The following is a 14,390-nucleotide window of genomic DNA, read 5'->3' as shown; positions in this document are numbered from 1 at the left end:
AGCATGAAAGGTCTGCTTGGTACCAGTTTGGTACCATGCTCATCTGTGACTTCTTCTAGTGGGTGGATGTAAAATTCATTTGGTTAAGGTTAAATGTGTTTTTCCACTCTGATAATTTCATGTACTTCATGTACTTAAGAAGTGCATTGAGGTCTAAAAAAACGCTGTAAAAAAATAAGGCGAATTAAAAGGCGACTAAATTTCCACCCGCTCCATGTACTCATTTCAGGTCTGTAAGTCAGAAAATATCCACAGTATGAACAGAAAATGTTGCATGACTTCATTTAGTATGCTGAAGATATTGCACACAAAAATAGCTTTTCTGGGAGGTTAAATGAGAGGCATTCACAGGTATTTCATGTAAACATGATTGCTGGTGAGCAACTTTTTTTTATTAGCACACCCCCCTTGATACATTTAGATTAGAGGCATCACACACACTTGTAAACCTCACCTCTTTGTTCAGATACTGAATTAAGGACTAAACTGACTCAGCAATGAATCGCTTTTAAAGCTGATTGGAATGTCTCAAAAAGTTGTTTGTGTTATTTTATTGTGTGTCCACAAACTGTTGGGAAATAACCTGTGAGAAGTAAACACTTTGCACTTGGTCAGTGTGCGTGTGTGTGTGTGCTTTAAACCTAACAATACTTTTAGTGCTGATTTTATGTCTGTATTCTCTATTAAAAGCTGTCCTCTTGTGCGTTTATCTCACGGATATGTTGAGCCTCTGTGAACCGGGAGCCCAACGGAGGAAATTAAACTGCCTCCGAGAGCGTCACACTTCATCAAAGTTACCAAAAAGCAGTGAGAGCAAACGTTTCAAAAAGAGAATGACAGAAAATGGCATCAGCAGCTGCATCAGTTAATTGAAGATTAGTGTGATGAGATAGCAGGCTGGCAGTGCTAAAGGCCATCAGCTGTCTCCCGAAGATATTCAGAATATCGTATTCATTAGAATAATTCAGATGAATTCATGGTGGCTTGTCATGGTCATACAAAAACAGACCGCAGCCAGCAGCTCAGTGCCATAAAAGTGACAGGGTTACAGGAACGGGGCAGCGGTGGCCTAGAGGACAGAGGGGAACATCATAAGTTCAAATGCATGAACTGGAAAGCTCTGCTAAGAATGTGCATGAGAAAAAGATATCTTTAACTCTGCCTTTTGGAGTGCCCTCAAGCAGGGCTCTCCATGAAAGGACTGCAACAGAGCTGGGCAGCTGTTTGCAGCCCAAGTGAATGGGAATCAGGCCGTGACAATAAAAAACTACTTGCATTTAATCCCGGGGTGCCTTATGTTGTAATTATAGTAAATGTGCAAATTTTCACAAAGCAGAACAAACTAAAGATGCTCGTGGTGCTATGATACTATAATGAATGTGTTACTGATATATAACAAAGCTATGATTATTTAGTTACAATATTAAAAATTTAGGAACCAATAGCCCTACTGATTGGAGAATGTTAAATATATTTTGAATCCTGAGGCAGTAATTACCATAATATGTGATTATTTTACTTGAAATATGATTAGCAAAATATGTTATTCAGACACTTGTTAAAGTATATTAGATTTACAGAGAAAGAGTGAAAACACAAGAAGTGAGGCTGGTGTTTGTATTTTCCATTTAGTCCACGTCAGACCACATCAAGAGACCAGATAATGTCTAGAGTAAAAACAGCTACTCTTAGGACCACATGAATCCCGAAAAGCTACTGACTGTTTAAAACAATGTTTCAGATTAATGCAATACCATGCAAAAGTCTTAAGTCACCAATTTCTTTATGTTTTGCAGTGAAAATGGGAAACACTTGCAGTGATTAATTAAAATATGTGCAAGCATACATGAAAATCCAGTAAATAAGGGAGAAAAAAAAACCCTACAAATTTCAACAAGCTTGAAAATTGACGTCTAATATGATCAATTTTGCTGTGCATCATAGCCTGAACTCGGTTAGAAAGGCTTTCTTGTTATTTCTTCAGGAATAGTTAACCAGGTTTCTTAAAGGAGTCTTTTGGATGTTGGGTGTCTTTTGTCCGTCAAGATCACTGCATCAATATTACTGAAGCAAATTTGGATTCATCACTCCACAAGTCCTGTTGCCATTGCTTTTCAGTCCAGTTCTTGTGAAATGTGGCATACCTCAGCCTTTTCTCCCTGCTTAAGAAAGGGTTCATGTCAGCCATCCTTCCACTGAGACCATTTCCAAACATTAGCTGGATCATCTGAAGGGATCTCTCAGGATCCTGTTGCTAGATTTTTTTCTTAAGGATATCACTTATAGAGAGTTTTTTTAGGCCTGTCAGATCATCTTTTGTTCTCCGTTCGTCCAATTTCCTCCATTTTTTAAGGCCACACTGCACAAAGTGCTGAGGTATTCCAAGTTTCAGGCTAATAGATTTTTGGGAATCACGTTGTTAGTACCAAATACTATTTGAAGCCTTTCAAACTGTGTTATTGTTGGTATTTCAGGTAGATATAATTAATGAAATGGGAACAAATTGTATCTTTTTACAACAGGCTGCTGGTAACAAAGTGCCTAAAGAGATACATTTTAAAACCGGTTCTTTGCCATGTTGTTTGTGATGTAGACACAACACTGGTTAATTCCTTGAGTTAGGTGCCTTTTTCATGCTTGAATGATTCATAGCTCAGTGTTAAGTTGCCCAATAAACAAAAATAATGTCTATGAAAATGGTCAGGCATAAAGACATAAAGAGGAACTTTGAAAGACCTTAGGAAATCCAGGTGAATTATTGTTCAATACATTTTCTTTTTAAATACAAACTCTATTTAAACCCTAAATATAAAGGAATGACAGGTGACTCGAGACTTTTGCACAGACCTGTATATTCAGCAATGCTCCATCCGTGCAGGTGGAGAAGACAGCAGCCACCTTTCCAAGGGCACAGACAGGCGCGCCTGTTTTATATTACTGCTTATCCGGATGACGGCTGTTTCACCAGGATGGCACGAGAGCTAAAGTGAAGTGATCACCCCGCCCTGTCAAGCTGGCAGGGTTAGGCACAACGCGCGCTCTGTTAGTGTGTCACGTGACCGGGGGAAAAGAAGAAAAAAGAAAGAGGCGAGGAAGAGAGAAAGGGAAAAGCAAAAAAAGAAAAAAAACTGTGGGACTATCCGCTTGGAAGAAGAGGGAGGTTTTCTGTTTACGCGCAGGTAATGAATACTAACACTTAGCTGGTTATTATAATATTGTCCTAACTTGTGAGAGTCCACCTCTAGCAGCTCGTCTGCAGTCTGCCGGCTGGATAGACGTTGGATGCATGTTTGTTTCCACGAAAGAGGCTAAAGGCGTGAAGCTAGTTGGCACTGAGAGATGTGCCTTCAAGCACGCTCGTTCGTGTTGCTCTCGCTGTGTTACTGAAGGCCAGCACGAATTCCTGTAAAGTGCTGATGTGTCAAATGCTTGTGACCAGTCAGCCCTCCTTGATGGTGAATCACTCGCTCCAAAAAAAGCACGAAGCGGTGGAAAAAACTTGCGGCTAATAATCCTCTTAACGTCTAAAACGAGCGAGGACGCTGAACTGGCCGCTTCCTCTTGGATTCTGTCGTTTATGCGGCTTCCTGAGTGTAAAATAAACGTGAAATAAAACTCGTTACTTTGGTCTTTTTTAGTATTTAGTCGAGAAGGGCGAAGAAGTCAGAAGAAGTGGGAGACTGTTCAGTTAAGAGCTCCAGATGTGATGGGAGGACGGACGTGGATGTCGGCTGGATATGAGACAAGCACGTAAGTGAGGGATGGGTTTTGTTTGGACGGTCAGTAAGCAAGACATGTTTTTATTTTCTTTTTAGTCTAATTTCAGCTGTTTTAAACTCTTACTTATACTTTTTCCTTACTTGCATATTAATTTTTCAGGAGTAGATTTAAGAAGTTAAGAATCTGTGTTACAAACACTTTTGTTATTCCTTTCTTTTTTTAAATGGTCTGGAGCATTGGCTGTCGAGGCTTTCCGAATGTCTCTCAAAGTTTTTCTTTGGCTCTTTTTCACTCATTTTCAGGGAAGTCTTTTACTTGTTTGTTAGGTCACTTAACACTAACCTATGAGTCATTAAAGCATAAAAAAAGGCACCTGACTCAAAGGATGAACCAGGGTTCTGTCTACAACTTGTCTGACAACTTGGCAAAGAACCAATTTTAAATTGTGTCGTCAGGAAATTTGTTACTAGCAGGCTGTTGCAAAGACACCTAATTTGTTCCCATTTCCTCATATGAATCTGTGAAAAATGCCAAAGATAACAGTCTGAAAGGCACACAAATGACATGCTTGCACCAAAGGTTGATTCCAAAAGAGCTAGTAGCTGAAAGCATGGTATACAGTGTGTCCCTAAAGCACATGAGGAAACTGGACAAGAGGAGGAAAAAAGAAGAAGAGGCAGGTTTAAAAAAAAAAAAAAAACTACGGCAGATGAACAGTATCTAAAAATGATGAACAGTGCTCCAAAGAAACAGAAAAGAAATCTGACACAAGATCTGAGGGATGCATCTGGCTCTTTAGTTGATCCATCTATTCTTCCATGAAGCCTTATCAGAAATGGCCTCAGTGGAAGAATGGCAGTCAATAAGCCATTTTTTTAAGGAAGGGAAACACAAAAGGCAAAGGAATGCCAAATTACAGAAGAACTGAAAATCAGTGGAAACGGGTCTGATGGAAGCAATTATTAGTGATTACTGAAACAATGATCTTAACAAAGAACACAACAAAAGGCAGCCAACATCCAGAGAGGAGCTCTGAATGTCTTCGACACTGTATAAGCTGTATTTCCTGTCATGTTTGCATGTTTCAGTAAATCACTGCAACTGTTTACCATTGTCCTTGCAAAATATATATAGACATGTGGGGTGACTAGAGACCTTTGGAAAGTACTTATATCTCAGTTAACTAAAATACTGTTTCATATCTAAGTTATTATAGTTTTAATGAACTATAATAAACTTAGTGCATACTCAATGAACCTGAAGCTTTTTAATTGGTTTCTCCTGTTTTTATTCTGATGTTGGAAGAAAATAAGAAACATGAGTTATAGCATGTGCAAAGGTGAATTTGTCTGATGGGGTATTGATGCCCATTTTGGGAAAACTATCGACGTGGGGTTTCCCCTGTATCCTAAGGCAGTACACATCTAGTTTAAATTTTAAAAAGGAAAAGAAAAGAAAAAACAGTTGTAGAATTTCAAGGACTAGAAAATGAAGGAATCTCGAGCACTCGGAGGAGCCTTGCTTGACCATCAAGGAGCTACAGAGAATACACCAACGTGGACATCCTGCTCCACCACCTTCCTACGCTCCACTGTCTTCCTTTTTCCAGCCCGATCTTCCACCACATCTTCCTCAATGACTTCCACTGCCTCCCAGACAAGTTTCCCTTCCAGCTTACTCTCATGGTCCTCAGATAATAGCTTCATTACCAAAAAGCGAAAGCTATAATACAAACAAGCTATTAACTACCATCAAAATAATAAAGTGCCTTACTTCTGTTTCCTAACAAGAGTAAAGTTGGATTAGCAGGAGGTAATCTGAGCCCCAGTTTACAGTTGAACATGTGATTAAACAGCATGTAACGCACTAATCTGTCCATGCTGTGCAAGTTAGACTTTCAATTTGTCTTGCACCTGCAGGGGGTTGCAGTATTTATGTGTGCTACAGCGCTCTGTTGGTGTTATGACAGGCAAAACAAAGTAAATGGACAGTGTTTACATTGGCAGGATGTCTCAGCGGGGAGAAGAAGAACAGGAATAGGTTGAAGTCCACTTTGCAAGCATGTGCCCTTTCTAAAGTTCCCAAGAGTGCAAAATTCAGTCACTCGTTTTTAACTCCTGCCCCACGGCTCTGACCTTTTCTGAAAGGAGAAATGCAAATAGACTGTTATTGAAGAACTTATTATAACTACTTTACAGTGTCAGTGAACCACAATTTAGTATGGTACTGTGATAAAGTTTTTTTTTTCTTTCAGCAAACATAGATAAGCACAAGTTAAAGTTGGCAGGAAGTACACTGTGCAGGTTCTTGTTGTACCTTTTGAGTATGAGCTGATAAATTTAACCTTGTGATGACCTCTGACTTTGTAATATTCTTAGGTAAATAAATCTGAAACGGAGGAGGGGAGAAGATGAAGCTGAACGAGCGCAGCATGGCGCACTACGCCACCTGTGATTCACCACCAGACAAGACGGGCTTCCTGTTCAAAAAGGGGGAGCGCAACACTGCTTATCACCGCCGTTGGTTTGTCCTGAAGGGTAACATGCTCTTCTACTTCGAAGAGCGCGACAGCCGAGAGCCCATTGGCGTCATCGTTCTTGAAGGATGCACCGTGGAGCTGTGTGAGTCGACCGAGGAGTTCGCCTTTGCCATCAAGTTTGATTGCGCCAAAGCTCGTGTGTACAAGATGGCTGCTGAGAACCAAGCAGCCATGGAGTCCTGGGTGAAAGCGCTGTCAAGGGCCAGCTTTGACTACATGAGGCTGGTGGTGAAAGAGCTGGAGAGGCAGCTGGAGGAGATCCAGGAGGCTGCCGGAGGCAGCTTTGTTGGGGCTGGAGTTGGAAACCTGCAGGGCAGGCCCAAGTCCTCAAAGCGAAACCATATGGGACGGTCCAGGTCTGGAGCATCTTCTTCTTCATCTTCCTCGTCCTCCATATCATCGTCATCATCAAGTGTCCCTCCCATGTCAGCCTCCTTCTCTGCCCAGAAGAACCAACAGGATGAGCTGCAGCTCATCTCTGGGCCCTCCAAGGAGAATGGTGTTGCATGGAGTAAACCACCAGCTGCCTTGGCTAACGGCTTTGTGGAGGGAGCTTCATCCTGTGCGGTATGGGAAAGCTCCGGGGACCCTGCAAATGTCACTGGATACGGAGCTGATGGAGCGAGGGCTCCGCCTGTGCCTCCCCGGAGAAAAGGTGCTTCTCTGGAAAGCCCCGTATGCCCTGGAACCGGCTGCTTCTCCAAACTCCATGACTGGTACGGCAAAGAGGTGGAGGAACTGAGAGTGCAGTGGCTTCAGAGCCAGTAAGCTTACTGAGGTAGATCGCCTCTTTTTCCACAGTATATCATTCCTTCCTGATCATTCTGCAGTGCTTCACCTATCTGAACCCAGCAATAGAGTGAAGTGACTGAATGGAGACTTAACTGCAGTCTTAACTAATGGCAAATGAAGGAAAAAAAGCATTTGAGATTATTTTAAAATCCTGTCAGAGGGGAAAAACTGCCATAAATGTTAACACTATCCTTTGTATAAGCCAAAAAACACAAAATATGCTCTTTGTCCACAAACCGAGTTATATTTGCCAATTGCAATTTTAAAATCATAATTCTTGTATTACAATCATCAGTTTTTCAAAAATGATGCAATGAGTTTAGCCTTGATTGATCCTTTATTAGATACAAATAAAATAATGCAGCTTTATATTTGCTGTGACCTTTTTCCCTTAATAAGAACCATGACGTTTCTCATTCCTTCCTTATCATTCTGCAGAGATTGTACATGCAAATTACTTTGCTAATCATGTGGACATTGCAAAAAACAACAGGTAACTGATAAGGTCACAACAGGAAAGTCTTTTTATAAGGAAAAGGAAAAGCATGAGGTGATTTCTGTTGTGTAATAACAATCTGGAGACGTTGCACAAGACAAATCCACAGAGTTTGAAGTTGTTATGTCACATTAACCACGCTATAGTGCAAAGACAATTCTGCAGCTTTATGATTGAAGTCCCAGTTTTGTGCTGTCCAGCTTTCACCCCTTTTGGTGATGCAACTTTTCAAAGCTGCTGGACTGTTTTTGAATCGTGTTCAACCTAATGACTTGGGCTCCAGGACAGTTTTCATATTTCAAGTTATATATTCAGGATTTTCTGTTTTGGTCAAACTCCCGTAACGCTGAGATAATTCACTATAGTAAGGTGCAGGTGTATGTACTGTGTATGGCCATCGCCAGTATTTTTATTGATCTGGGTGACCTGGCCCTTCAAATCTTTAAATAACGAGGGTGAGAAGTGCCACAGTCTACTTGAGGTCCAATATTACCTCAGATATTTCGTTGTCATTCTTGAAACAGGCAAAATTCCTCTAACCACAACAATATAAGGCACAAAAAATGTGTTTTCATTTCATTACTAGGCTACTTATTTCCATATTATGCACTAATGATTAAAGAGGTCATGTCCTCTATAGTAGTTGGGATCAATGCATATAACTTTGATACAGTAATCACTTCTGCAGATATTGACTGACTCTGTCTGCTTCAAACTTCCTTTTACTGAAAGCTTTTATGAATGTCTTTAATATTCTGTTCATTTCCACATTTTTATGCTTTCTGTTTAATTTGTTTCTGCGAAGCACTTTGTATCTTTGTTTAAAAAAGTGCTGCATAAATAAACTTTATTATACATATTACAGTTTCTCTGAATTTCTTTAGGATATTTTTGTCTAAACATTTAACCGTTTTCACCTAATTAGACATAATTTGTAAATGTGAGTCAGTCTGTTTTCGCACACAGTTGCACATTTTGTTTGCTTGTGCGTGTCAGCCATTTTGCTAGGCACGCTCTTTAACATAAGTATCTGATCAGTCAATTGCATGGCAGCAACTCAAAGCATTTAGTCACGTAGACATGGTCAAGGCAACCTCATGAAGTTCAAACTGAGCATGGTTGATCTGGGATTTCCCCCACACTATCTTTAGGGTTTAAAGAGGCTGGTGAGAAAAAGGATGCGTCCAGTGAGCAGCAGGTCTTTGGGCAGAAATTCCTTGCTCATTTCAGAGTTCACAGGAGAATGGGAAGGCAACAGGAATTCAATAAACCACTTTTTACATCCAAGGTACCCAGAAAAGAATATCTGAATGCAGAACACATCTAACCCTAAAGCAGATGGGTTACAGCAGCAGAAGACCATGCCGAGTGCCACTCCTGACAACTAAGAATAGGTGATAACTAACTATGATAGCTGTAATAACTATCAGACTAATTCACCTAAGTTGGAAAATTAAAAAATTAATTTCTAGTGCAACATTCAGATCATGGTCAAAATTAAGCACTGATCAGCCTGATTAGCACATCAGGCTGATGAGTAATGGTGTGGGACATATTTGCTTAGGCCAAGCAAAGCAAATATGAGGATCATTTACATCCCACAGCCTATCTGAGTATTGTTGCCGACCATTCCTTGATGATCAAATCTTCTGAGGGCTCCTTCCAGCAGGATATCACGCCAGTTGGTAAAGCTTTAATCATCTCAAACTAGTTTTTGATCACAACAAGTTGTTCACTGTACAGTCACCAGATCCCAGTCCAGTAGAGTTCCTTGTGATGTGGTGGAGCGGGACACTTGTGTCATGGATGTGCCACCAAAAAATCTGCAGCAATTGTGTGGTTGACAGAATTAACAATGCTATACTGAATTTTTTCATTTGAGGAGATCGACTAATAGAAGCCTAGTACAGCAGCAGCCTTTATTGCTGCTCCTCCTGCTGCTTGTTTTCAGCAGAACCCAAGCTAATTGTATTATATTGTAATTACCAGGAAGAAAAGCAAAACTTGAGTCTCATCTCTACAGTTATAACTCATATCATTGCTTTTCTGTACCCCTGTTTATAGCTTGTCTTTCTCACTCATATCTTTCCCAAGGCCTCTGAAAATATCCATCAGTAATTCTCCCTGTTTTAGACCTTTATGTTCACTGCCTGATTATCAAAGTTGACCAAATGTTATTCATTATGTTCAGATTTATGCCTAATGAGCAAAATTAAAATAATATAAAAGTATTCAAGCGAGTTTGAACCTGTTTAAATCCTCCATCCTCCACAGCCTGTCCAATATCCTCCAGGTTACAGAAACTATATGAAGGTCACTCACCTTCATATGGTTCATATGATTCGCTCATATTCTAACAATATTGTTGTCTATGTTTAATTCTGCACAGATTTTTTTTTCGTAGATGGAACAAACGGTTTTAAGGAATTTTATTAACAGCCGTTTGGGGTACGAGGTGTTGATTTGCAAAGCGGTTTACATGCAGGTCAGGTAGCAGGCCCCCTTAGCACAGTTCTGCTCATCGGAAATAATCCTAAAAGCAGCCAGAGGCAGCAAACTAAAGTCAACCCCTTTTAACATTTTGGGAGAATCTGAATTACAGTCTGGTGAATCGTAGACAGGTCTGTGTGAGTCAGCACTGGCGCTGAAATATGGAAATAGTCTCATGATCAGATCTCATGTGTGCAGAAAAAGGGGCCCATTTAACCTGTTTTTTAAACAATCATCGGAAAGGGTTTTGAGGGATCTTCTCTATATTTTGTGTATTTTCTGTGGCAGTGTGAGAGCTGAGACATGAAGGTCAAAGCAGCAGAATCACTACGCTTTCGGTACCATCACTGCTTTCTCGCCTGTGCCTGTAGCATTGTGACCTGGTCGCTGAAGCTGCTTTCCTTCCTTTCGAGACTCCAAAACCTTTACTCATTTTCACCAGGAGTTTTGTCAAAACTTCAATTAAGAAGCACTGAACTTTTCCAGGTAAGTCGCCACCTTTATTTCCCCCCACAGGCGTGCTTTGCTTCCCGTGTAGAACTTTTGTGCATTGTGGGTGAATTACAATTCACAGTTCAGCACCTGAAGCTTTAATAGGAATTCTGTCTACTGCTCCACCTTTAGTGGCATGACTTTTACAAAAATGCAGGCAAGTAGAGCAGACTAAAGCAAACCACATTGTGATTTTCAACTGGACTCTCTTACCTTCATCTCTCCTGTTCCACTCTGCTTGCACAGCTTCATCTTTTGGCAGTCTCACCTGGCTGTGTCAAAACTTCTTCCTTTGAGCTGCCTGTGAGCATGTCAAATGCATAAAAAGACTCCATTCAAAACCTTACTTGAATAAAATTATGTAAATGTCACCGGCAACATGTATTTAAAATATCATCAATACTCTATCACCACTCTGCAGCACAAAAATATCTTACCTGTCAGTCTTTCGGTGCTTTAATCTATAGAAATGTACCGTATTCTGTACAAAATATGTATTATTTCCCTTTGAGGTATAATTCAGAGGAAGTATAGCCTAAATTCACACAAAATGGGAAAACTAAAGTATTTGTACTCCAGTCACAAGCTTGTATTTTACTGCCTCGCTGTGCATATTACTGCAGATCTGCAGAGTGCCTTATGTCTTGATTATCAGAACAGAAACCATATAAATATGAGAGCTAAAAAGCACAGCAGAATTAAAATGCTCAGGTATGATGTGGCATAGTTAACTATAAGTTATGTACAGGTAATTGATAAACTCATAAACATAAGGTAGAGTAATTAACAAACTGATCACTGGACTTCAGAGTTCCCTCTCTTAATTAATCTGAATGTTCTGTGTGAAGTCCTTCCAGACTTCTGCTCATGAATATCATTAATGCATGCCACCCATCCACATCCCCCATGCAACTGCCACCTGAGAGAACGTTGTTATGATACATGAAGAGATGTGTTTTGCTGCGATCTGGTGTCTGTCTCAAACTTTAACTGGTCAAGAAACTACTTACTTTGCTTGTTGTGACTGCACACTCAGTGAGGTGCAGCTAGCCTTGGGCTCAATGCCTTATTTGCAGAGCTTCTGCGACACGTTAGTCTTGCAGGGTTGCAAGTGTTGCTTACTGCCTGCTCTATTTACCTGCACCTCCTGACCTATTAGTGCCTTCATGAACTGAATACTACCATGTAAGTAGTAAGACATTTAGGACGACAGTGGATTAGATGATTATTTTTACTGTTTGTCTCTTTTTTTCTCTTCCAGAAATGGAGAAGCACATTTTATATAACTGTATGTCTGGTGTCTGATGCGCTCAGTTTCTCACTTGCAAAAGGATTAAGAAATTCTTTAATGGTGCATGTTTGACATTTTCAATACAGAAGAGAGACGTCTCTTTCGTTGGGTTGCCATTAGCTCTGCAGCACATAAAAAAGACACACACAGAAACACACACACATGCATTTTTCTTGAAGTTCATTTCACTTTTCTCCTAATTTAGTTTCGAGGGCGAGCTTCTTGTTTCAGTGTTTTTTAGTTGTATTTGAATATGCATGTATATCATATCAAGACATTAAGGGAAATGCACCTGACTATTATCTTTTCTAGTTTTTGAAATTTTAATTGCAAAGGTTTTACACCTAGTTTGGTTTTTAGTTTTTATTGCCACTTCCTAGCTTTTATATCAGTCTTGGTACAGTATGAGTCTGAATGCATACAGTCATATTAAATAGCTATACAGACACAGACTGCACACATCTCTCCTGCATCTTTGTGAGCTCTTCTGCTCACTAGAGGAGATCTAAACAGTAACACATAAACACATATTCACACTTTGTCTCACCAGCTGCATTTCTAAATTGCAGTGAAATTAAATCATTCTTTAAAGATCTATTTCTGCTTTTCAGAGAATAGATGTGTGAGGTTCTTCAAAACCTGCAAACTGCCAGAGCATTTCCCGGTGGCCTGAAGGTCATTTTCGGCCTGCAGCGAACCGTCAGTGAACATGCATTGAACTTGAGCGGCAAAGTCACAGCAAACACAAGAGAGCTGACGGACCTCTCAGGCGTGACTCTGCAGGGTTCATGGTGAGCACCGAAAAGGGGAAGTGCATGTGGGCTTGCTCTTTCTTTCTGTAAAGCCTTTACATGCTTCTAGTGGAGTCAATCGGCATAATGCTGACTCCTCTAGAAGAAACATGGAGCACAGAAGGAGAGATTGGAAAAGAGGGACTGAAAAACATGAGCATGAAAACGCATAGTTAGCCTTTTTTTGTACTCTTGTAGCTCATGCTCAATTTCAGTACGTTCAAGGTTGCATTGTAGATTTATTGCATGACGTATGAAAACTTTTCTGTGTCTGTCCTTGTGGCAGCAGAGCTGATTCTGCTGTCTGTGCAGTGATGCAGAGGGCCTTCAGTATTGCCCATGATGGATAACAGTTTGTTTAACTTCAAGTGTTTTCCCACTTTGCAGGAAATCCCAGAGTAAGACTCACTAATTACTTTATTGAGTCTGCTCCAATGCTGCTCCCAGAGCACAACATACCGTTCTCACCACGGCAGACTGGTAGAAAATCTCTAGATAAGGGGAACTCACACAAAAATGTGTGTGGTGCTCTTGGTTTATATAAATATTTATTATTAAACTTTGGATGTTAAAACTGAGAGACTTTTCAAATTTAAAATTGCTGACACGGAAATTCTAGCATATCCAGTCATGGAGCTGTTCACATTATGTGTGCGTTGTGTTATATTCACAATTACATTATTACACTTGCAGCCATTAGCATATATCTACAACCACAATAGCTGACTTTTGCTCTTTTTTTTGGTTTCTTAATTTTGTCATGAAGTCTCATCTCCATTCAAATCACTTTTTGGTTACACGGTTCAGTTCCGTTAGTTTTCATTAGTGCATAACACCATTATCACTGATACATGAATGACTTGCGCAGAAAAGGGGTAGGAGTGATACAGTGTGATTTTATGTTTGTTTGTTTGTTTGTTTTTCAAATTGCAAAATGTAATATTGAGACAGCTTTCATTTTTAGCACGTATCATTAAAAGTCTAGTTGGATGGGTACATTTTTTCACAACTCCAAAAGTTTGTTACTGTAATCGCAGACTGAAGGAATATGTGACTGTGCCAAATTAACACTGTCATGCAGTCTGATGCCTCGACTCTGCTGGCTGGGTTCTCTGCGGGTGCTTTGGCTTCCTCCTTCAGTACAAAGGCATGTTAGATTAAATTGTGATTCTGAAATGTCAGTAAGTGTGGCTACGTCTGAATCGATGGGCTAGTGACCTGTCCAAGGTATATCCTGCCTTTGCTCAGTGACAGAAGGGATAGACTCGAGGAAATGTAAGTTTATTGTGTAAATATCCAGTGATTTTTAACCGATTTCCCTTTATGATACCGTAAAAAAGACGTTTTCTATAAACAGGCACACGCTCCTCATGCACTGCAGGCCGTCTGCCATTAGATGTCGCTGTTTAACAATTTTAGATATGTATTTCACAAATAGCTTCAAACTTTATACTCATACCTGGCAATATAATTTAACGTTTTTACCATCAAACAAGAAATAAACAACGGATTTCGGGTCTCTAGAGAAGTAAAAAGCAAAAACAAAACAGAAAAACACAACAATCCATTGTAGGTCAAGATAAAATATGTCTTCGTTTGTTTTTATTTCCCCTGTCTTATGTGTTAGAGAGAAAGAGAAAATATTAACGTCACATTTAAGTGATCTCCTTACTTTAAAGTATAGCATAGTACAGATCTACTGAGTTAAAGCCACAGCAAACAACATTACACACCTGAACATCTGTTTTGTTAATTTTTTTTTTTTTTAAATGATCTGCA

General features: G+C 39.9%; 1 protein-coding gene across 1 annotated transcript; it reads left to right on the top strand.

Annotated features, from left to right (window-relative positions):
- The first annotated feature begins 3,036 nt into the window (after positions 1 to 3,036).
- Positions 3,037 to 8,406, top strand: LOC146657659 (sesquipedalian-1-like). The gene is made up of 3 exons (XM_085425924.1): positions 3,037 to 3,179; positions 3,639 to 3,750; positions 6,099 to 8,406. The coding sequence occupies exon 3, from the start codon at positions 6,131 to 6,133 to the stop codon at positions 7,025 to 7,027; it is 897 nt and encodes a 298-aa protein (XP_085282050.1). The 5' UTR covers positions 3,037 to 3,179; positions 3,639 to 3,750; positions 6,099 to 6,130; the 3' UTR covers positions 7,028 to 8,406.
- Positions 8,407 to 14,390: the final 5,984 nt, after the last annotated feature.

Source organism: Rhamphochromis longiceps, linkage group LG12 (genome assembly GCF_057381845.1).
Source record: "Rhamphochromis longiceps isolate RC_006_pf linkage group LG12, R_longiceps_female_GT1.1, whole genome shotgun sequence".
NCBI classification, from domain to species: domain Eukaryota; kingdom Metazoa; phylum Chordata; class Actinopteri; order Cichliformes; family Cichlidae; genus Rhamphochromis; species Rhamphochromis longiceps.
The sequence above is the reverse complement of the archived record's forward strand: the minus strand, read 5'-3'. Positions and strand labels throughout refer to the sequence as shown.

Coding starts and splice junctions, on each gene's coding strand:
- LOC146657659 (XM_085425924.1), top strand. CDS start 6,131: ATGAAGCTGAACGAGCGCAGCATGGCGCACTACGCCACCTGTGATTCA.